Raw genomic sequence first — 23,418 nt, 5'->3', positions numbered from 1 at the left:
ATTAGAGCGCAGCTGTTTCCAGTCCCAGGTCCACGAACACGGCCGAATGTGGGCTCTGCCGATCTCCAAAGGGAGTAAAGAAAAACAGTGATTCAACCCCGAAAGCATTTTGCTTTCTCCCGAGTCGAGCAGTGAGCCCTTGCGCTGGCCCTTGGCGGTGCTGTTTTGTGGAAGCTCTCGGAGGTGACTTCACACGACGCTTTCTCCCCACCCCAAGTCGGGGTGTTGGGGGGGGGCGGGCCAGGCGGCTGGTGCAGAAGGCCTTCACGGCCCCTCTGCTAGCTGCAAGTGCCCGTCTTTGGGGAGTGTCTCGTTGGGGCAGACCGGGGGGCTCTTCTTCCCTGGCAGGACCTGATCGTGTCATTCCACACTTGCTAGTTTGATCACAGTTAACTCTCCGGTGAGTTGACGAGGGCTGGCTTTTTCCTTGCCTTTTTTTTTTTTTTTTCCTGGTCTGTTTAATTTCTGCAATAAAACTCAAACTCAATTGCATTTTCAGTATCGGTGCTGAGTAAATTTGTCTAAGGGATAGAGCATCCGGGCAGGCTGTACGTTCTGTGACGTCAGAGGCTTCAGGGGGAAAAGCGGAGGCCTCTTTCCCGTCCCATGTGTCCAGTGGTCCTTTGGGGTGGCAGCCCCCGTGGGTGCAGGGCAGTCACACCTCATCCGCCACACCCTCCACTCTGATGCACGCCCTAGCAAGGCTGCTGGGGCCTTAGTCTCTCCATCTGTATGAGGGGGTTGGGCTGACTGCTCTGGAAAGCTCCTTTCTCTGATGTCCTGGGATTGTAAATGGTAGCGCCTCGTGGGCCTTTATGCAGGTCAAGTGTCCTTTGCTTTGAAAACCTGCTTCTATAGGGTTACATGCTGGCCCTTAACTTAGACGCTCCTGGTCGTTACTCAGGACCCAGGAAGATGGGACAACTTGTCTTGTGTCCATTCAAACCAACAGGGCTGTTGCCTGCCTCTCTCCCTCTCTCTGTCCTGTGACCTTATATTGATTGGGGGGGGGGGCAGTAGCCAGTGACTATTTTTATTTTCTACATTACAGAGAATTTCTCATATCTAACACCTTACGGATATTCAGTTACTTCGTCTGCGTAGCATCCCGGTACTTGGGACCATTATTATTCCCATTTTACAGATGGAGAAATAGAGGCAGTCTCCTTCTCCTTTAAGAAAAGGCCCGAAGTGAATGTGGATTTAAAAAGAAAAAACATCAGGAGTTCTCAATTTCTAAATGTTGATGTTTTTACAAAATAACCGATAACTGGGTGGGGTTAACTGATAACTCCGGTGGGAGGACGGCCATGGTGATCTGTGTCCCACTGCTCGGATCATCATTTCTCTCAGTCCAGCTGGCTCAGAGCCCTTGGGCTGGGAGTCCGGCCCCAGCTTTTCCAATTACCATCTGCTTTCTGACATCGGGATGTGACCTAACCTCTCTGTTCTGGTTCCTCACCCGTGGGGTGACCACACAGCGTAGCGTGTAAACCCAGCTACTTGGAGTGCGAGAGAGGGACAGTAAGTGGGTGGGGTGCTGGGCTGCACCCGGGTTACCTGGGTGTGTGCCACGCTGCCTGCTCGTAATAGGGGGAAACCCACCAGCACTACAGCCTCACCGAGCTGCTCAGTGTCAAATGGGATTGTGGGTGTGCAGCCGCTGTGCAGAACTTGAAATGCCACACGATGAGGGCATTTACGATGGATGATACGATGAGGGCGTTTACAATGGATGATACAGTTATACAGCATCTGCCTTCTTTAGTCATCTTTCGTGGAATGCTTACAGCATACACACTGTTGAATGCTTACAGCATAGCGCATTACCCATTTTGTGATCCCCATCCAATGGGTGAGGAAATGGGGGCTCAGAGAGGTGCAGTGACTTGTCCATAGTCGCACAGCCAACGAGTGGCAGCTCAGTCTAAGCAAGCCTGTACTGTTCCCCATGGTTCTGCTGTCTCCCTGTTGCTGACATCTCCCCGCAGTTGACCGAGTCTCTAGGATTATGATTACGCTGGTGGTTTGGGCTCCCGTGAAGGTTTACTAAGGCTTTGATGGCCACTGTTTGCTGTGAGGTGGTATTTCAGCACAGCCCTGAGCTGGCTGGAAAAAGGCATGCCAGGTCATGGCTTTCAGTCTGCAGCCCCTCACAGCCTATGTGCTAAGTGCCCCTTTGAGGCCGGGCAGAGAAGAGGGTCCCACTCTTCACCCTCCAGGACCCACTGGAGAAGCAGCCCCAAGGGCAAGAATAACTTCCCCCTTTTCTCAGTGTTGGGCTGCTGACCTCTGCATGCCTGTCCCCACCCCCATGCTGCCTGCCGGCCCCCCAATGCCCCAACCCATTTAGTTTTTATCCCCAAATTGAAAGAAGGATCCCCCCTTCCCCTCGCTGCGGTCTCACTGGGGCTGCTGAGATCCTATCCACAAAGGCACTCTGAGCTCCCTGGAGGAGGGGAGGGTGAAGATGAGCTGCTATTATCTTTGCTAATAGCATAGTTCTAATTTAAGATTTCAGGTAGAGTCACGTCAGCTTCTGGTAGCCTCCATGGGGCTCCTTGCCCTACCTCTAAGGAAAGACCCTCCAGCTTCCCTGTCCCCTTCCTTCCCAGGGTGGATTCTTGACTTTTGCAGGGGTTGGGCCTCTATCCCTTACACTGTACCCCCATCCATCCCTTTAGGGAAACCAAATGTCTGCAGGCAGGACTGACTATCGCCCTGATGAAAGGGGCTTTTTGTGTTTTTCTCTTTCAAAGTGCTTTCACGGCTTTCACAGAGCCCCCAGCTGTGTGCTTCAGTTTACTTGCAACTTTAGACAGTGACTGATGGACAGGTTGGGCAGAGAAGAGCATAGCCACCTAAGAAAGCTGAGTGCTTTCTGTACCCCTCAGAGGACCAAGCATACGGAGCAGCCTTGACAAATAAGTGCTCAGTGAAAAAAATACCTAAACCAGCAGCAAGCTGGGATGCCTACTACCTACTGTTCCTCATTCCTGTACCCAGGGCAGACATCACTAATGGATCACAGACTCTTAGAGCTGCAAAGGCTCTCGGAGACCAATTCATCGGATGCCTTCTCTCGAGAGCTGGGGAAGTAAAAACACAAAGTGGGAATGTGCTTGCCTGTGGTTATACAGTGCCAGAATCTGAACCCAGTCCAATATGATCTCATGCTCTATGGCCTGTGGCTCCATGCTCTGGGCTTACAGCCCCACCCTCTGTGCTCAGAAATCTACCCTCTGGCTGGGGCTTTGCCTTCTGGGCTGGCGGTTCCACCCTCTGAGTCATTCTCCCCCCCCCCCCCTTTTAATGAAAGGTAGCACATGTTTGCAGCTGAGTGGTTTGTTTTATTTTATTTTATAGATTCATTTATTTATTTTAGAGAGAGAAGAGAGACAGAGAGAGCGAGCACACATGCAGAGGGTGGGGCGGGGCAGGGGGAGAGGGAGAGAATCTGGAGCAGTCTCCATACTAAGTGTGGAGCCCAACGTGGGGCTCGATCTCATGACCCTGAGATCATGACCTGAGCTGAAATCAAGACTTGGATGCTTTTTTTTTTTTTTTTTTTTAAAGATTTTATTTATTTATGTGACAGAGAGACAGCCAGCGAGAGAGGGAGCACAGCAGGGGGAGTGGGAGAGGAAGAAGCAGGCTCATAGCGGAAGAGCCTGATGTGGGACTCGATCCCAGATCACCAGGATCACGCCCTGAGCCGAAGGCAGACGCTTTAACGACTGCGCTACCCAGGCGCCCCAAGACTTGGATGCTTAACCCTGTGCCACCCAGGAGCCCCCAGCTGTGTAGTTTATTAACTTGTTTCCTGCTTCTTGAATCACGGGAGTCTGACAGCCTTCTTTCTTTCATCTCTGTCCCATTTGGTACAAGTTGGCTGCGTTTCTGTGATAGCAAGTTCTCAGTAACCTTGTGGGTCTCCGGTGTATGTCATGGGGATCCACTCTATCAGACAAGAGGTTTCTCCATAGATATCTTCTAGATAATCCTATCTTTTCTTTTGGTTTCTACTGAGACGGTTGCAGAGAAATCTCCCCACATTTCCTGGATGCTCTCTGGTTTGATCTAGGGGATCTGTAGGCCACACACTTAATCTTTTCAAAGAGCCTTTCATGGGACTGAATACCCTGAGCTTTTGATTTTCCTGAGATGTTAGCACGATGTACAGTCATACCCTCAGCCTTCTCTCCAGAGTGCGATTTCCTGTTGGAGACTCTCTTAATTATAATGTCTTTTGCAATGTGGGTAGGCTGAGGATTTCCAAAATGATCAATTCTTGTCTTCCTTTTTGTTTGACAGCTCTGTTGATCTAACTCTTTCTTCTTGAGACGAAACCAAGCCATGCCTTCGACATTTTGCTTGGAAATCTCCTCAGCTCAATATCCATTTTTATCCATGACAAGTTTTGCTTTCCACATAATTGTGGGACACAACTCCACCGAGCTTTCTGCCGTTCTATAATAAGGCTCTCTTTCCTCCAGTTTCCAGGATCATTTTCCTCATTTTCTTCTAAGCCCTCACCATCAGGGCCCTTAGTGTCTAAGTTTCTCTTGACAGTCTGGTCATGACGGTTCAGGTATTCTCTATGACGACTTAGGTTTTCCTTTGTACTCCTCACGTCCTTCTGCGTCTTCACAGAGTCATTGACATCTCTATTTCTATGAACTTTTTTTTTTTTAGAGGGGGGAGGGGCAGAGGGCGAAGGGGGAGAGAGAGAATCCCAAGCAGACTCCACACCCAGCACAGAGCCTAGAGCAGGGCTCGATCTCACGACCCTGAGATCATGACCTGAGCTGAAATCAAGAGTCAGATGCTTAACCGACTGAGCCACCCAGGCCGCCCCTCTGTGAACAATCTTTTTTTTTTTTTTTTTTAAAGATTTTATTTATTTAACAGAGATAGAGACAGCCAGCGAGCGAGGGAACACAAGCAGGGGGAGTGGGAGAGGAAGAAGCAGGCTCCTAGCGGAGGAGCCCGATGTGGGGCTCGATCCCAGAACGCTGGGATCCCGCCCTGAGCCGAAGGCAGACGCTTAACCGCTGTGCCACCCAGGCGCCCCTGTGAACAATCTTTTTAAGGCAATGTAGGCTCTTCCTACCATACTCCTGAAAGTTCTAGCGGCCGCTCCCTGCCTGATTCCAAAGCCGCTTCCACACTCCTAGGTATTGATTATAACAGCACCTCTCTCCTGGACCAAAATCTGTATTAGTTTCCGATTGCTGCTGTCACAAATGACCACAAACGTAGTAGCTTGAAACAATGAAAATTAATTTCTTATGGTTCTGCAGGTCAGAAGACTAACGCGGATCTCACGGGGCTGAGATTGCAGTGTCGGTGGGGTTCCTTTCTGGCTGTGGGAGGGTCTGTTTCCATGCCTTTCTAGTTTTTAGAAGCTGCCCTCATTACTTGGCTTGTGGCATGTATCATCCCGACCTCCTCTTTTGCCTCTTTCTTCCACATTTTAAGGACTTTTGAGATTACATCTGGCCTACCCAGATAATCCGGGATCATCTCTTTATCTTAAGGTCAGCTCATTAGCAGCCTTAATTACACCTGTAACCTTAATTCCCCTTTGCCATGTAATGTAACATATTCAGAGGTTTTGGGGATTAGGGCATGGACATTCTTGGGAGGGGGGTAGTCATTACTCTGCTTCCCATAGCCTCCCAGTTCAGTGCTGCCCCATTCTGCCAGCCTGCTTTATCCGCCCTCAAGTGTAGAAAGAGGCCAGCTACGTTCATTGGTGCTTGGCCTCAGAGCCAGCCTGGCCCACTGATCCACTGCAGGACATGACTTTGCCTCTTTGGCAGGTGGGATTGTCGAGTGTGGGACCTCTTCCCGGCTCTCCTTGAGCTGTTGGTCCTGGCATGGTGCTGGTACATGGTGGGCCTCAAGCATGAGGGAGCAGCTTCTGCAGTGGGTTGGGCCTGAGCCCGCATTCCGGGCAGGAGAGGCAGGATAGTCTGGTGGTTGGTGAGTGAGTGGGGGAGGGTCGGGGGGCCATCTGTCACTCACTAGCAATGTATGCTCAAGGGTTTGCTTTCTTTCTTGGAGGCTCAGTGTGCAGTTATAAAGAAGGGGAATGTAGGGGCGCCTAGGTGGCTCAGTCAGTTAAGCATCTGCCTTTGGCTCAGGCCATGGTCTTGGGGTCCTGGGATCAAGCCCCGCATCGGGCTCCCCACTTGTATTCTCTCTCTCTCAAATAAATAAACAAAGTCTTAAAAAAAAAAAAAGAAAAAAGTAAGGGATGCTGATAGTACCTACCTCCTAGTGTAAGAATCAAATAAGAACATGTTAGCAAAGAACTTGGCTTATAGAAAATGTTCCATAAACAGTAAGGGCTGCGGTTTTTATGAGTTTAGTCCTGCATCTGTCTGCTCCTTGCCGTGTGGTCTCAGTTTCCCCATCTACGAAATAAGATGAGTGATGGTCTGTTAACTTCCTCTCGCTTCCCTCCCCATCCCCCTTGCACTGGTACTGAGTCTACATGTGTGGATGTCATTCAGTTGAGGAATATTCTGGGATGGATGGCCAGCTTTGATGCCTGGTCAGACTGCAAGGAACAAGGCAGGCATTCTGTCCCCCTGCTGTCTGTGGCCTCTGTTCCCCTCAGGCCTAGTTTGAGACTAGATTCTGTCTCTGTTAGCTGAGCCCCTAGTAGGCGCTGAGGTGCTGAGGATTGCCTGCCTCCCCCCCCCACCTGGGAGCTCTGGCCTGCTCGCCCCTGTCTCCTGCTGGGCCTTCATATCCTGGGATCTAGGCCCCCACTTGCTTGGGGTTTGCTGGGGGTGGGGGAAGCCTTGGGCCTCCCAGGGAAGCTGACATCACCGCGAGCTGGAAGCAGCCCCGGGAGAAGGCCTCCAAGCTTGCCCGGTGCCCCCGTGTTCCCTCTGCTGCACCAGGCTTCCAGGTAGTACGGAGACACAGATGGGTAGGGTCGAAGTCTCCCAAGAAGAGATCAGGAATATGGCTAGATGCCTCCCTTGGCTGAACTTGTATCACTTCCGGTCTGGAAAGACACCCGTTTGGGTTCTGGCTGCTCCGTGGGGGTGCAGTCTGTGGTGTGTCCTGAAGCACATTCACTCCTCTGAGTCCTCTCATCTGTACTTGAACAACAGAATTTTATGGACCCTGCCTCAAGGTCTCCCTTTTCAGAGAGGATGGGCAGCTCCTTTCTTGGAGGAGGAAACCTGCTGGCCCAAACCCTCTTCTTTAGACACCTTCCTCCGATTTGCTCAGTGCCCTTGGAACATTCCACATGAATAGACCTGTGCTCACGGCAGACATCACCAGTTGTTTTCGGCACTCCTGTCTTCTGAGCCCAGATAGGGCTTTATGACCCTTCTGAAGACAGTACTCTAGGCAAGCACCACCAATTTATCTTCCCTGGAAGTCCCCTTCTCTCTCTGGACCTTCTGTATCATACAGGATTGGCGTCCACGGTTCCTGAGTCTGGGTTCCCATTTCTCTGAGCTCGGGAAGGGTCATCGCGATTCTCATTCCTGTTGCTCCTGATGGAGCCACAGGGGAGGCTGTACTTGGAGGACCGTAGAGCTTGGTCCTGTGGGGAACTTGTCTCCTTGGCAATTTCCATTTTTCCAAGGAAATGGGGTAGTGGTGAGGAGACCTTTTGGGGCCTCATGAAGAATTGTCAGGCCTTTCTGTGGCTCTCATGGAGACAATCTGGATGCTTGGAATCTTGCACAAAATGACCTTTATATTCATCCTGAAGGGACCTTGGAGACTAAAATTCCAACTTCCCATATTATAGCAGACGTAGCCGCAGCCCAGAATTTCCTGACGGACTCTCTGTCCTGCTCTCTTCCCTCCGCCCCCAGCACATTCTCCCCCAGGCACCTGGCTTGCTGTTTGGCAGCCTTCTTTCACGGTCTGGAAGATCTGGTCCTTTTCGTCCACTTGGATGGTGCTGCCCAGCCCAGGAATGTCCTAGAAACCTGGAGCCACTGGGTATCAGTGCTTTTCCCTTCCCCGTCCGCTGCAGGGCACCTCCCAGGGCTCCTTTCAGAGCCATTTAGGCCTCTCGCAGGGCTTTGGTTGCGAGGGCTCGCTTCCTCCTCAGCCTGTGTCCACACTGCGGAAGGTCCCCCTTTCTGCTCGGTCCTGTGGCCTGTGGGCCTCCTGTCGTCCCCGCCTCTGTCCAGGCACTTCCTCGGCAGCTGCGACCTCCATTCTCTGTGACAGGAGGAGCCAGGGGGCCGAGGCTCCCCACCATCCCGGGCAGCAGCCACTCTGCTCTGCGCAGACGGGGCCTGGGAGGCGGTGCCGGGCCTCGGTGTCAGCCTGCTCAGTGCCCCCAGCGCGGCCACGTGAGCTTGGGGTCCGCCCTGCGCTTTCTGCCGCGGATGCGTTCTGAAGCCCAGTTAATGTTCTTTTTGCTACTTAATTGAATTTTTATCGAAATTTCTCCCCTCTTTTATGCTTGTTTTGGTTCTCTCTTCCTGCAGCAGACAGCAAAAGCCTCCCAGAACCCATTTCCAACCAGGGCCTTTTTGCAGGATTAGTCATTTTTAAATGACTTTAATCTCCGTTTTGAAAGTGATTTCTCTACTCATTTTGTCATATTACTTTGTACTCATTCTAGGGGGAGGGGGAGCCGAGGGCCTGCAGTAGTCACCGCATTTGGCACTTGATCTCGGGTGACGGCTCGTCCTCCCAAAGCAGTGGGAAATCGCGGGTGAAGGCACCGACTCACAACCAGGCTGACTGGGGTTGAATCCCGGCCCTGCTGTCTGCCAGCTGTGTGGCACCTGGCAAGTTACTCAGCCTCTCTGTGCCTCGCTTGTCTCAGCTGTAAATGGAGATAATAATAGTACCCGTCTCATTGGGCTGTCGAGACAACTGAATGTGTTAACACCCGGAAAGCTCTAAGAACGCCCGCAATAGTAAAAGCTATACAAGCATTTACTTGGAAGGAACGAGGTTGCTGGTTGAACGGGACTTTTCTTGGCCCCGCCTTCTCCGTGAGTTCTGAAGCATTTGACATGCAGGAGCTCCTGAGTTTGCTTGTGCCCCATTTCTGCACCCCTTCCCTTTCTGCACCCCGCCAGAGAGTGTGTGCGGTCCTGGCCGCGCGTGCCCATGGGGTGTGCGTGCCCGTGTAAGAGGAGTGTTACTACTGGAAAGCAAGAGGCCCTCACCCTCTGCTGACCTCCCTGCACCTATGTCCTGGGAGCTTTGGCCCCGAGCATTTCTCCAGCCTGCTTCTAGAACACTAGGCCGAGTGCCCCCAAAGCAAACTGTGCTGGGAGGGGGCGGGGGCGGCAGCGGCCAGGGTCAAATGTGTTTAGAACAAAAGACTTTAAACAGTGCGGCCTGACTTTGGGACTTTCTATGTCAACACGCTCATTTCCCCGATTGGGCCTGTTCCGTATAAGGGGCCTTATGGCCATTTCCCTTCAGGTGATTATCATCTCAGCAGTGGCTCCGTTTGTGGCTCCCAGAATAATGTGCTTTGCTTTAGTTTTGAAACTTGTTTGCAGAAAAATAAAGCCAACCGGGCAGCCCAGCCATGGGCCTTGGGGACGGTGGCGCTGGGCAGGTCCATTTTCTTTCTCCAAGTCTGGTGGGACCAGGGTGAGCGGAAGCCGGCGCTCCTGGGAGACCGGGTGCTCTGGCCGGACCCCGCGGGGGCATCTGGCCGAGGCACCGAGGGCAAGTTACTCGCTTCCCTGAGTCTCAGCTTCCTCATCTCCGAAGTGGGGTGTCGCCAGTGGTCGTGAGGACAGAAGGAAATTAACCGGGGTGAGAGAAGCATCCACGGCGCTGGCACGGAGGCGTGCCCAATAAATGTAGCCGCTAATATCATCAGCACTGGTGGTGCTAATTAGTGCTAATTATGATTATTGGCCAAACAGTGCTTTTGTTGAACGGCTTTCTTGAAGTCTAATTTGTATACCGCAAACTTAACTTGTTTTGAGCGGGCGAGAGCAACGTAGCAGATTTGCGGAGCTGTCGTGGTGCTTACCACAGCCTAGTTTTGGGGCACTGCTGTGACCCCACAAGGCTGCCTCGTGCTCGTGTGCAGTTTCCTTGCTGCCTACCCCAGCCGCAGGCCACCGCTTATCTGCTTTCTGTCTCTGCCGATGTGCCTTTTCTGAACATTTCATGTAAGTGGGTTTTACATTAATTTTTCTCATCAGCTTCTCACCTGATTCCCTTTTCTCACATGTGGGAACTGAGTCGGGGAGGTTAAGAGGAATACCTCTGGGCTGGTGACTAAGCAGGGGAGGGGGGCTTTGAGTGCAGGGCTCTGCTCTAGTCCCTGGGGGATGACGGGCTTGGGAGCAAATGAGCGCTGGCAGAAAGACGTGTCCAGCCTAGGTCTCTGGGGCGAGGCGTGTCACTTGTCCCACTCACCCTTGAACTGACCTGGGTTCAAGCCTGTGTCCTCTGCTCATCACCCCTGCGAGCGCCCACACCTCTCTGGTCTCTGGGGCCCCTCCCTGAATGCAGATTGCGGGCTGGTTGCGGTCCTGCTGTCAGGGAGGGCTCAAAGGAGGTGCAGCCGGTGACTGCATTGGAGGCTGGACGTGGGGGTCCCCTTGCCTCTCTTGCCTTTGCAGGGGTAGTCTCATGTAACAGACCTGTGGAGGCTTGTCCAGACCCATGTCATGTTGCTGTCGTTTCCTGAGGAAAGTCGCTGGGTCTGTGCCTTAGTCTCCTCATCCCTACAGTAGGAGGGGCCCTGCTCCCGCCTCATGGGTAGTTGTGAGAAAAGCACTCAGCAGAGCGCCAGGCGCACAGGAAGGGCTCCGTGGCAGCTTGAGTGAGTCTGAGCTAAGGCATCAAAATAATAAAAAGCCAGTTGAGCCTGGCTGGGGGGCGGGGGCCCAGCAGGTCCCCCAGCTGCCCCAGCTCCAGCCATCTCCTCCCTTGGGTCCCTTTGTCTGCGCCCCGCGGAGCCCAGCTGGCAAGAGCTGGGAATTACCAGGCAGGGGCCGGGGCATCTCCCACCGCGTCTAATCCGAGGAGCTAGCAGCCGCTACATCCTTCCCTTCCCGTCCGAAGGGCCCTGTAATGGGAGGCCCCCAGGGGAGCAGGTGCCCTCACCCCGGGAGGACGTTCTGGGAGGCGCCCTGTGCCAGGCTGGGCGGCTGGGCTTCAGAGGTGGGGAAGCTGCCGGGAGGTACAGGACTCGGGGCTGGGAGCTTTGGAGAGAGCCTCGTCCTCCCAGGCCAAGCTTCGCCGCTGCTGGCTGGGGTCCAGCTGATCTTCACACGGTCAGGGGCAAGGCCAGGGACCAGGGTGGACGTTGGGGTGGTGGGTGGGTTCCAGGGAAAGGCTCAGAGCCAGTGCGGAGGGGGCCCCTCAAGACCCTGCCCGGGACAGCAGAGGCAACTGTGAGAGCCTCGGGGTATGGGACCCTTGGGGCCGGGACCATGCCTGTGGCTGTGGTGAGTGCGACCAGGTGCGAGCGTACGTGCCTGCAGGTGAGTGTGCGTGTGTGGGAGCCACAGTGGGAACAGAGTATGGGAACGGATGTGTATGTGTATCTGGGCTGCCTCTGGCCCAGACTTTCTGGGTTACGTCTGTGAGGCTTTTTCTGGAGACTAAGCTGTGCTGGCGGGGGCAGTGGTTCATTTTCTCGGGGTTACAAGAGCAAGGTCAGTGCAGCCGAATCTGAGCTTTTGTTTGTCTCTCCCCTGCCCGTGGCAGCCTGCGGTCCGTTTCATTCATTATTAAGTTTTAAATCCACCTGACGCGAAACTTGAGCCGTAGAACTCACTCCCTTGCTCCGGCTGGCTCAGTTCAGCCCCCACCGAGGCGTGGGGGAACCTCACCGGCTCTGCTCGCCGTGTCCTGTGTGCCTTTGTTTTTCCAGAAACAGCCAGCCCCTGGTTTGTTTAGTTTTCCTGAGGCTGGACTGGCCGGCGAAGGCCAGGGAGGGTTGGCCATGTGGTCATCTGGGCAAGGAGAGCCTCCGCTGCCTGCCGAGGTGGGTTTAAGGGCCCATGGGGTTCTGAGCTCTGGGCCACCCAGGCTTATCCCCTAGTCGCCCCACTTCAGGCCATCTCCCAGGGTCCTGAGTGGACTTGGGGCAAATCCAGGGGTTGGAGGGGGAACAGAGCAAGCACCCCCTCTTAGGATGGTTTGGGCTGGGAACCCTGCAGGTCCTTCTCAAGCACTCTTGGCTTACTCCTGTTGGTGTTGCCGCGTCTGATGCCATGTGCCGGGGATGTGCGCCTCTTAGGTCTGTCTGCTCCCTGTAGCAGCAGACCCAGCTCCAGCCCCAGATGTGGTATGGCAGAATTCACAAAGGTGCCTTTTCTCCTTTCCTTTCCTTTCCTTTCCTTTCCTTTCCTTTCCTTTCCTTTCCTTTCCTTTCCTTTCCTTTCCTTTCCTTTCCTTTCGGTGCATTTTCTTTTCTTGCACAATTTTGCCTCCACCCCTAAGGATAAGTGGAACTTCCCACCAGGACTAGGGGCTGGAAGGGGAGTCAATCCCCGGGTCTCGATCAGGTGAGGACCTGCCTCCTTTTGGCCTCTGGGACTGCCGGTCTGTGAGGTCATTTCTGGTGACTTTTTCCAGGCTGCACCCCCGACCCCATCAGGGAAGTGCTGGAGACCTCACCTCCTGCGGGGGGTACGGTGTCCAGCGAGGCCCGGGCAGGTGTCGCCGAGGAGAAAGACATGTTCCTTCCATATCCTGCCGCCCCTCCTTCGCCCCCTCTGCACACCGAGGGCCTCATGTCCACTCGCTTCCGCCGCCCCCCCGCGCCCAGGACTCCCTCCCCCGACTCCCCCTGCGGCAGTTGGCCAGCTGCACGGCCTCAGCCCGCGAGCTGTCCAGAAGCCGGCTCTGTCCTTGTTTCTGGGCGGCCCTGGGAATTGCCTCTAATCTCCTCTCCGCCTTCCCCCTGCAGATGGTGACGACGACCCGCAACTCTCCTGGGTGGCCTCGTCTCCCTCCAGCAAGGATGTTGCGTCACCCACGCCGATGATCGGAGATGGGTGTGACCTCGGCTTGGGCGAGGAGGAAGGGGGCACGGGCCTGCCGTACCCTTGCCAGTTCTGCGACAAGTCCTTCATCCGCCTGAGCTACTTGAAGAGGCACGAGCAGATCCACAGCGACAAGCTGCCGTTCAAGTGCACCTATTGCAGCCGCCTCTTCAAGCACAAGAGGAGCCGTGACCGGCACATCAAGCTGCACACGGGCGACAAGAAGTACCACTGCCACGAGTGCGAGGCGGCCTTCTCCCGCAGCGACCACCTCAAGATCCACCTGAAGACGCACAGCTCCAGCAAGCCGTTCAAGTGCACGGTGTGCAAGCGCGGCTTCTCCTCCACCAGCTCGCTGCAGAGCCACATGCAGGCCCACAAGAAGAACAAGGAGCACCTGGCCAAGTCGGAGAAGGAGGCCAAGAAGGACGACTTCATGTGCGACTACTGCGAGGACACCTTCAGCCAGACCGAGGAGCTGGAGAAGCACGTGCTCACCCGCCACCCGCAGCTCTCCGAGAAGGCCGACCTGCAGTGCATCCACTGCCCCGAGGTCTTCGTGGACGAGAACGCGCTGCTCGCCCACATCCACCAAGCCCACGCCAACCAGAAACACAAGTGCCCCATGTGCCCCGAGCAGTTCTCCTCAGTGGAGGGCGTCTACTGCCACCTGGACAGCCACCGGCAGCCCGACTCCAGCAACCACAGCGTCAGCCCCGACCCCGTGCTGGGCAGCGTGGCCTCCATGAGCAGCGCCACGCCGGACTCCAGCGCGTCCGTGGAGCGCGGCTCCACCCCGGACTCCACCTTGAAGCCGCTGCGGGGCCAGAAGAAGCTGCGGGATGAGGGCCAGGGCTGGTCCAAGGTGGTCTACAGCTGCCCCTACTGCTCCAAGCGGGACTTCAACAGCCTGGCCGTGCTGGAGATCCACCTGAAGACTATCCACGCCGACAAGCCCCAGCAGAGCCACACGTGTCAGATCTGCCTGGACTCCGTGCCCACGCTGTACAACCTCAACGAGCACGTCCGCAAGCTGCACAAGAACCACGCCTACCCGGTGATGCAGCTCGGCAGCCTCTCCGCCTTCCACTGTAACTACTGCCCCGAGATGTTCGCTGACATCAACAGCCTGCAGGAGCACATCCGCGTCTCGCACTGCGGCCCCAACGTCAACCCGCCCGACGGCAACAACGCCTTCTTCTGCAACCAGTGCTCCATGGGCTTCCTGACCGAGTCCTCGCTCACGGAGCACATCCAGCAGGCGCACTGCGGCATGGGCAGCGCCAAGCTGGAGTCTCCGGTCGTGCAGCCCGCGCAGTCCTTCATGGAGGTCTACTCCTGCCCCTACTGCACCAACTCGCCCATCTTCGGCTCCATCCTGAAGCTCACCAAGCACATCAAGGAGAACCACAAAAACATCCCGCTCGCCCACAGCAAGAAGTCCAAGGCGGAGCAGAGCCCGGTCTCGTCCGACGTGGAGGTGTCGTCCCCCAAGCGGCAGCGGCTCTCGGCCAGCGCCAACTCCATCTCCAACGGCGAGTACCCCTGCAATCAGTGCGACCTCAAGTTCTCCAGCTTCGAGAGCTTCCAGACCCACCTGAAGCTGCACCTGGAGCTGCTGCTGCGCAAGCAGGCGTGCCCCCAGTGCAAGGAGGACTTCGACTCCCAGGAGTCGCTCCTGCAGCACCTGACGGTGCATTACATGACCACGTCGACCCACTACGTGTGCGAGAGCTGCGACAAGCAGTTCTCCTCGGTGGACGACCTGCAGAAACACCTGCTGGACATGCACACCTTCGTGCTGTACCACTGCACCCTGTGCCAGGAGGTCTTCGACTCCAAGGTGTCCATCCAGGTGCACCTGGCCGTGAAGCACAGCAACGAGAAGAAGATGTACCGCTGCACGGCCTGCACCTGGGACTTCCGCAAGGAGGCCGACCTGCAGGTGCACGTCAAACACAGCCACCTGGGCAACCCGGCCAAGGCGCACAAGTGCATCTTCTGCGGGGAGACCTTCAGCACCGAGGTGGAGCTGCAGTGCCACATCACCACGCACAGCAAGAAGTACAACTGCAAGTTCTGCAGCAAGGCCTTCCACGCCATCATCCTGCTGGAGAAGCACCTGCGGGAGAAGCACTGCGTGTTCGACGCCGCCGCCGAGAACGGCACGGCCAACGGGGTGCCGCCGGCCGCCGCCAAGAAGGCGGAGCCCGCCGACCTGCAGGGCATGCTGCTGAAGAACCCCGAGGCGCCCAACAGCCACGAGGCCAGCGAGGACGACGTGGACGCGTCGGAGCCCATGTACGGCTGCGACATCTGCGGGGCGGCCTACACCATGGAGGTCCTGCTGCAGAACCACCGGCTGCGGGACCACAACATCCGGCCGGGGGAGGACGACGGCTCGCGCAAGAAGGCGGAGTTCATCAAGGGCAGCCACAAGTGCAACGTGTGCTCGCGGACTTTCTTCTCGGAGAACGGGCTCCGGGAGCACCTGCAGACGCACCGCGGCCCCGCCAAGCACTACATGTGCCCCATCTGCGGTGAGCGCTTCCCCTCCCTGCTGACGCTCACCGAGCACAAGGTGACCCACAGCAAGAGCCTGGACACCGGCACCTGTCGCATCTGCAAGATGCCCCTGCAGAGCGAGGAGGAGTTTATCGAGCACTGTCAGATGCACCCCGACCTGCGCAACTCACTCACGGGCTTCCGCTGCGTCGTGTGCATGCAGACGGTCACCTCCACGCTCGAGCTCAAGATCCACGGCACCTTCCACATGCAGAAGCTGGCGGGCAGCTCGGCTGCGTCCTCCCCCAACGGCCAGGGGCTGCAGAAGCTCTACAAGTGTGCCCTGTGCCTCAAGGAGTTCCGCAGCAAGCAGGACCTGGTGAAGCTCGACGTCAACGGGCTCCCCTACGGCCTCTGTGCCGGCTGCATGGCCCGCAGCGCCAACGGACAGGTGGGCGGCCTGGCCCCGCCCGAGCCCGCCGACCGGCCCTGCGCCGGCCTCCGCTGCCCCGAGTGCAGCGTCAAGTTCGAGAGTGCCGAGGACCTGGAGAGCCACGTGCAGGTGGACCACCGTGACCTCACGCCAGAGACCAGTGGGCCCCGGAAAGGCGCCCAGACGTCGCCAGTGCCCCGGGTAAGAGCCCGCCCCTGTTTCTCGGGGCTCCGCTGACCCCCGGAGGAGCTGCTCGTGCCGAGCTCTGTATCTCCTCGTGGTGTCGCCTCTGGTAGCCCGGAGAGGCCGCGCTGTCGTGCGGGGGTCAAGCGCATCCGCTCCGTCGTAGGCTCCGAGGCGATCGCCAGGATTGTCCGTTCCCTTCCCACGGTGTGACATTGGCATGCGTTATCTATCTCTCTGGGCCTCATCTGTCAGGAGCTCGTACGCACAAGGGGGAATAGGATTGCTTTTAGGGCCCCGTGCTGTAAGATAAGTAAAGGGCCTCGTGCCCTGGCTGACACACGGTTATAAATGATTTCATCTTTCTTACAGATCTGGGGTGGACTTACTCGCTTGTGTGTTGAGTCTCCTTGGGCGAGTCTCTTTGCTCTCTGGGCTTCAGACTCAGGATTCTTTTGATAATCCATAGAGATCGTCTCCACATAAAGGGCTCAGGACCTGCACTTAGCACGGGTCGATCATGCTAGCTGTAATCACCAGCCGATACTGTTCTCGCCCACAGCACGGCATTACAGTTAGCGCAGTTGCGGGTGCATGGAAGACGCTAGGAATGGTTCTAGCTACTGTTCTCCTTCGTGACTGATGGATCCTTTCACTCGTTCATCAGATTTGTCCCGAGTACCCGTTATATTTGGGGGTGCCTGGTGGTGGAGGAGAATCGGAAATGGACCTTACCGTGGGGGCTCCCAGACCAGGGGGAGACCACAGGCCCACAGCCAGGTTTCAATGAGGCAGGGCAAGTTCAGGCTACTGGAGGGTCCACATGGGCCATGGGGCCAGTGGCCGAGGGGCACTTGGTGGTGGGCCCGGAGCCTGCGTGGCTCTTGGGTGTCAGACAGTACGGGCCCGGGGATTCCCGCTGAGTCTCTTGTCTGTTTGCAGACTGAGGAGGTGCCAGGCGGATCCCGGGAGATCTGTCCCTCGAGGGCCACTGCTGGCGCCACGGGCAGGAAGGCAGAATTTGGAGGAGGGCCACCCGCTGCAGGTGCCTGCTGGAAGACGGGGATGTAGCTCTGGGGGTTCCGCTACGGGATCAGAAGTGGGATCAGAACTGGGGCCTGGGACTCTGGGATTTCAAGGGTGAAAACGAGAGAGAAGGAGGGCTGGAGAGAGTGGAAGGAGAATGTACGGACAATGTCTCTGGGCTGGGGTCCCATAGGACACCCACTGGAGGTACTGTGCACTGGTCCTGGGCACCACTTCTCAGCTCTGCTCAGCCTCCGCTGGCTGGCGGGCTGGCCAGTGTGGGTGGACTGGGGGAGCCTTTGGGCCCTGGAGTCCGGTGGGCTGGGTTAAAATGCAAATGCCCCTCTTCCAGGACCCGCTAGGGGTTTGATCTCTCTGGGCCTCTGTCCTCTCCTATAGAGCCAGAGAGTAAGGGTGATAATGGAAGCAACACGTAGCGACAGGGTCTGTCTCCGGAGCTGACATCACCGGGGAGGCATTCGGCGGGGGGTGGGGAGGCCCTTCTGGGTTTTTAACGAGCATCTGCTGTGATTGGTCAGTGCTTGTGTCTCATCCGTGGTTAAATATTGTGACTGTTTCCTGTGCCGACCTCAGTATTTTGCCCTGAGCTTTCAGTGAGTAAAGGAAGCGCTGGGCACACAGGAAACATCACTTGCTATCTCTCCCGTTCATGATCCCAGCTCACACTTACCGAGGGTAAGGCTGTGCCGAGCACTTTCTATCTACGCTATGACACTGCCTTTATGGATGAAGAAACGGAGGCATGGAGCAGTTGGTCATTATTAGCCCCCAGCTTTCAAGAAGCAGAGAAGGGATTTGAACCCAGGGAGTGTGGGGCCGTAGCCAAGCGAGCTCTTGACCCACGTTCTGCCAGGCACCTCTGGAGCCCACACCTCTGGGGTGGGGTCTGGGATGGTTACCCTCTCGTTCAGACTTTGTGACAGTGTGGCAGGGCTGGGGCCCACACACCCTCCTCCCAGGTGCACCCCAGCCCCATCCCTGCCTGCCCACACGGCCCACCACATTGCTGGTGCCGCCAAGGCCTTGAGCTTTCGGAGCCTGCCCTTCCCCAGTCTCTGCCCCGGATTCTGCATCAAGGACCATTTCATGAAGCCCCTACTGTGTGAGCAAAGTGTTTTATATCATTCCCATGCAACAGCCTGGGAGCTTTGCCGTGACCTCTGTTTTGGCAGAGATGGTACACAGGCTCAGAAAGGTGGAATCATCTACCCAGAGATGCACAGCTGTGCCTGGCAGTTCAGAGATTCAAATCCAAGGGGGCTTGTTTTCTGGGAGCCTGACAGGCCTTCCTCTGCCTGTCCCAGGTCTTGCGAGAAAGGAGTTGAGCAGACAATCACATCTAGAGGCCTGGGCAGATGGGCCATTTGCAGAAAGGAGCCAGACAAAGCGTGGAACCTTCCCAGTGGAGACCCAGCCTCTGGGGCCTTGCCCCCTGCCTGGGCACGCCTGGGGGCAGGGGCCCAGATGTCTGTTCGCCCACCCCTCGCTCCCCTAGGACTCACGCATGTAAGAGCAGACTCTGGGGGCCGAGCAAGGGCTTGGGGGCTGGCAGGCTGGGACCCTCGGGAGTGTATCCATAGCAACCAGCTCTCGGAGGACTGGGTTCCCGTGGGGCTGAGGCTGCTGTTGGCTGGAGCGGGAAGCATGGAGGTTCCACCCCCTCCCCCCACCCCCACTCTGTTTATGGGTAGTAACAACATCGCCCCAACTCTAGGCCAGTGTGGGCAGACCCCAGCCCTCCATCGACCCCCCAGGTCCTCACAGTGCCAGGTGGGGCAGACTGGGTGCTCTCACACAGGTCAGAGGGCTTGGCCAGGCCGTATCAGCTCTCTGTTCCCTAGCCTAGGACCGTCCAGGCTGTTCTGGGACACGTTGCTGAGGAAAGCTGCTCAGACAGCGGCTCTGGAGGCAGCCTGCCTGGCCTCAAATCCCCAGCCCCTTGCTTGGCAGTGCAGAGCTCTGACCAAGTGGCTTAGCCTCCCCAAACTCTACTTTCTCCGCCCTTAAAGTGGGGCTTACCGAGTGATTGTGAGTCTTCACAATGGACAGAGCCCGCACATAGTAGGTGCTCAGTCAATGTGAGCTGCCATCCCCATCATGGAAATTCAGCAGCTATGGACTGCCTTCCCCGTCGCTCCCTTTCTTCTCGTCCCTGTTGCTACTGGTCTCAAGCGTGTTCTGCCTCTGCCCCGGGCTCCTCTCTGAGGTTGCTGGGGGCCATGCAGGGGGTGGCGGCCGTGGTCGCAGGCCCCGGGGCTCAGCTCTGGTTCCACTGGGCTGGGCTCTGGGGAAGGGGCTTATGACAGAGGAGGTGCTTTGAATGCGAAGTTCTCTCTTTCTATAATTATGTCTCCTGGTGGGGACTGAAGCTCCAGAGGAGGAGGGGGTCTCTGGGGGATGGAGGAGGGGAAGACAGACCAAGAGGGAGGTACTTCGGGGAGGACGGAGTCTGGCCAGCGTTGCAGCAGGAGGGAGACAGAGTGAGAGAGTCCTTCCTGCTTGTCCCTGAGCTCATGCTCCACCAACACGGAGGAGCCGACGGCCCCGCAGGGTGCCTGTGGCCCTGGGCCTTGGGCAGCCCTGGCTTTGCGTGCAAGGCCGGAAGGGCTGTCTCTGCGTGGGGACCGCGTGCTTAGTGGATGTGGGTGCTGGTGAACCTGTGCGTGTGGCAGGGCGTGGGTGCCTGGGTGTGAGCACACACGTGGACACTCGGGAGTCTGCGCGTGTGTCCGGGAGGGTGTGTCTGGGAGGGGTGTGTGCATGGGCTCGTGCAGCTGTGGGCACATCTGGGCGTGATGGATGTAGCTGTTGGGGGTCCAGTGAGAGAGCCGGAAGCCTTTGTGTCCCAGGAGGAGTTTGGATACAGCAACGCGTGTGAGCTTGTGGTTGTGAGGACACCCATGGGTGTTGTACTTGTGTGTCTGTGTTACAGGGAGCAGGTTGCAGTGTGTGGCGGGGGTTGGGGGTCTTGTGTGTTCACAGTGAGTTGGGGTGTGGGAGTGTATATACGTCTGCTTGCGTGTCTGTGTGTGTCCTTGTGGGCACGTCCGTACCTGTGCATGCAGGTTCTGTGTGCGTGTGTGTGTGTGTGTGTGTGCGCGCACATCCAGGCTCTTGTGGTCAGCGGCCTCCCCTCCCTTAGGAATGGCCTGGAGTCCTTCTCCCCGTCAGGAAGGCCCCGTTATCGGCACTCTTCCTCCTGCTGCCGACAGGGTGGCCGCACGATGGAGGAGCCCTGGGGAAAGCTTCTCATCCTGCCCGGCCCCTGGTGATTCTTTTACCAAGCACAGCGACCCACTGCATTCACCTGCCCCTAGGTGGGACAACCAAACTCACCCTGATCATGGACTGTCCCCTGCACTGGTCTGGACCAGCCATGGCTATGGTATGGCCTCCACAGACTTCTACCCAAGCAGAACCATGGAGGGGGACACGGCCTTCCTTGTACAGCGGGCTTCCTTGGTGTGGACATTCCGGGGCTGTGTTTCATTCTCCCTCACCCCTCCCTCCCTTCTTTTCTTCCCGCATCAAGGGGATGGGGCACGCATGTGTAAAGAAATGAATGACTTTGACAGTGGAGAGACCCAAGATCATTGCTCTCCGTGAGCACGGATGTGGAGTTGAGCTGACATGGGGGCTTGGGGCCTGTGTCCCCCCAGAAGACCTCAGTCCCCACCATCTCCTCTGGCTTGAACATCTCCTCTGTCTCTTGTGTGGCCAGAACCCCCAGTCCTGTCCTGCCCCCCAGCCTCATGCCATTCTTCCTGGGGCATTTCAAGGCTAAATGCCCACTTCTCAGCCACTCTTCGGAACCCCTGGGTCTTCTGCAATGTTGGGGAAGGGCCCCGGTCTTATCAGAGCCGGTCCTGGAGCCTGAGCAGGGACGCTGCCTCTGGAACCTAAGCTCCCAGCACCAGCCAAGACTGTTGTTTCTTCACTCATGTGTTTGACCGGGATTTGCTCAGCACCGATAACAATGGTAATAAAAGTGACGTCGTTATGAGGCTCTCGCCCTGGGCCGGCTGGCGAGGATCCGGTCGGTGTACAGAATCCGTCTTTGGTTCTCTTTGTTCCTTCTGTTCTAGTAGAGTGTTTTGCAACATAGTATTTGCAACTTTGCTCATTTGTTCCACAAATGCTTCCCCAGCAGGGAGTCTCTGCCGGCCCTGGGATCTCACAGGTGGACGAAGTACATCCTGGGCGTCTGGGTGCTTGCAGTGCAGTGGGGGGGGGGGGGCACAAACAAGTGATTCAGCCATGACAAATCCGTGTGCCGAGGAATTAGATGCTTTAAGCATAAGCTCGGGCTGGGGGGCCCCTGCACTCATCCCGGGGTGGGAAGAGGAGGCTTCTCAGCAGAGGTGACATTTGAACAGAGTCCTTAAGGATGGAAAGAGTATACTCCTAGTGGAGGACACAGCGTGGGCAAAGGCCTGGAGGTGGGACCCTCGAGGGAGCTGCAGATGTGGTTGGAGCCACCCTGGGAGCTGAGACAACTGAGCCCCCTGGTGGTTTATCCTGGCCTCATCGTTGAGGGTTGGGCCTGAGTCGAGAAATCCGAGAAATCCAAAGTCCCACTCCCTTTTCCAGGGGTGGAAGGAGGCCCCATCGTGCTGGAGCTGAAGTGGTCTTCAAAAAGCTTGGATATTTTGGATTCCACTACCACCCTGTCCCCTTCATAAAAACCCACAGCCACAGACCTTCCCCCACACAGGCAATACTGCCCCCGTCCACAGGGGCCTGCTTTCACCATCACCCAGCCAGGCTTAGCTGCTGAGAATGAGCTCCACTCTTTGGAATGGGTCTCCCAGAAGCTCGGAAGCTTCCGATGATCTCTGTTTTCCTGCTCCCACCCCTCAAGGCAGCTGGTCTCAGCTTCCTGTGTGTGAAAGCCAGCTGTAGGATCACCCGTGGCCTTGTGTGCCCAGGGCAAATGAGGAATTCCTCAGTTACTTCTAAGCACCAAGATTGGCAGGAGCGGTATCCCCTGTTTGGCCACATGGTCCTTAGGGCGGGTAAAGAGAGTAGCTGGACGGATGGAACGATAGTTGTATGGTGGGATAGGTGGATGGGTGGGTAGATGATTAGACAGAGGATAGGTAGAGGAAGGTAGGGGAAGGCAGACCAATGAACAGGCAGACGGATGGATGGATGAATGGGTGATGGTAGGTGTGTATGTGTAGATGGATGATAAGATGGGTAGATGGATTGATGGGTAGACAGCTGAATGTGTGTGTATGGGGGGGGAGTTGGATAGGTAGATAGCGGATAGGTAGATGGATGGATGATGGGTAGATGGATGGTTGGGTAGCTGGGGGAAGCATAGATGGATCTGAGCATGCTCCAAGCAGGGCAGCCTCCCTCAACTTCCTTTCCATGGTCATACTGTGTGCTCTCACCTTGGGATGGTGATTCCCACCATGGCAATGTCCCCAGATCTAACAGAGGAGCACCTCCCTTAGAATGTAGCCCACTCCCCTTCCCCAGGCTGCAGAGCTAGATTCGGAGGCAGGTAGGAAGACAATGACCCGGAAAGACCTGGGAGGGGACCAGAGCCATTCTGGAAAGTCTTGAGCCGGGACCTCCAGGCCCTTTTGCTTTATGCTCTTTTCTACTTCCTGACTATCTAATTCCTTTCTTTTTGGCTTCCAAACAGAAGAAGACATACCAGTGCATCAAGTGCCAGATGACCTTTGAGAACGAGAGAGAGATCCAAATCCATGTTGCCAACCACATGATTGGTAAGAGAGCGTTTCCTCCCACCCGTGCCGGGGCCGCTCATCGGGGTTTGGGATTTGTGCCTCCAGTCATCATTTCACTGCTTTTAGGGTGAAAGATGGAGTCACAGCTGCTGTTTCAGAGACATTTCCAATGGAGTAAAATGTAAGAGCTGGAGCACTTTCCCCATCCAGCCTGCTTGTCGCAGCTCCACTCACATTACAATCAAACTTTTGACAATCTCTTCCATTTCCCAGCATAAATTTCCCTCCATTTCTGAAACGAAGTGCTTTCTAGTTGTCAAGCACTCAGGGGCAATTATGCCTCAATTTCGTATGTCATGACATTGAATAGATTTAACTGCTTGCATTTCCCCGCTAAATGTGGTGAATTCCTCAGGCACGTTGTCAAAACAGAGTGCTTACAAAGTTATTTCAGTACTTTTCCTATTCCTCTTCAAGTGGTTTTGGACTTTGGAAAATGCAGCCTTTCCAGAAGGGGGACTTTCAAAGCACCGTAGTGTCCCCTCTTGGCCAGAGGTACGGAGGGAAGGCGTGA

The 23,418-nt window shown here is 56.2% G+C and overlaps 1 protein-coding gene across 3 annotated transcripts in view; it reads left to right on the top strand.

Annotated features, from left to right (window-relative positions):
- The window catches only part of ZNF423 (zinc finger protein 423), a 318,969-nt gene that overhangs the window by 169,152 nt on the left and 126,399 nt on the right, over positions 1–23,418 (top strand). For all 3 annotated transcript variants that reach the window (XM_026494717.4, XM_044382369.3, XM_057314098.1), the window contains 2 exons: positions 12,899–16,113; positions 22,799–22,883. In XM_026494717.4, the coding sequence (XP_026350502.4) occupies positions 12,899–16,113; positions 22,799–22,883 (3,300 nt within the window). The remainder of the gene's footprint in view (positions 1–12,898; positions 16,114–22,798; positions 22,884–23,418) is intronic.

Source organism: Ursus arctos, unplaced genomic scaffold (assembly GCF_023065955.2).
Source record: "Ursus arctos isolate Adak ecotype North America unplaced genomic scaffold, UrsArc2.0 scaffold_19, whole genome shotgun sequence".
Classification (NCBI taxonomy): Eukaryota; Metazoa; Chordata; class Mammalia; order Carnivora; family Ursidae; genus Ursus; species Ursus arctos.
The sequence above is the reverse complement of the archived record's forward strand: the minus strand, read 5'-3'. Positions and strand labels throughout refer to the sequence as shown.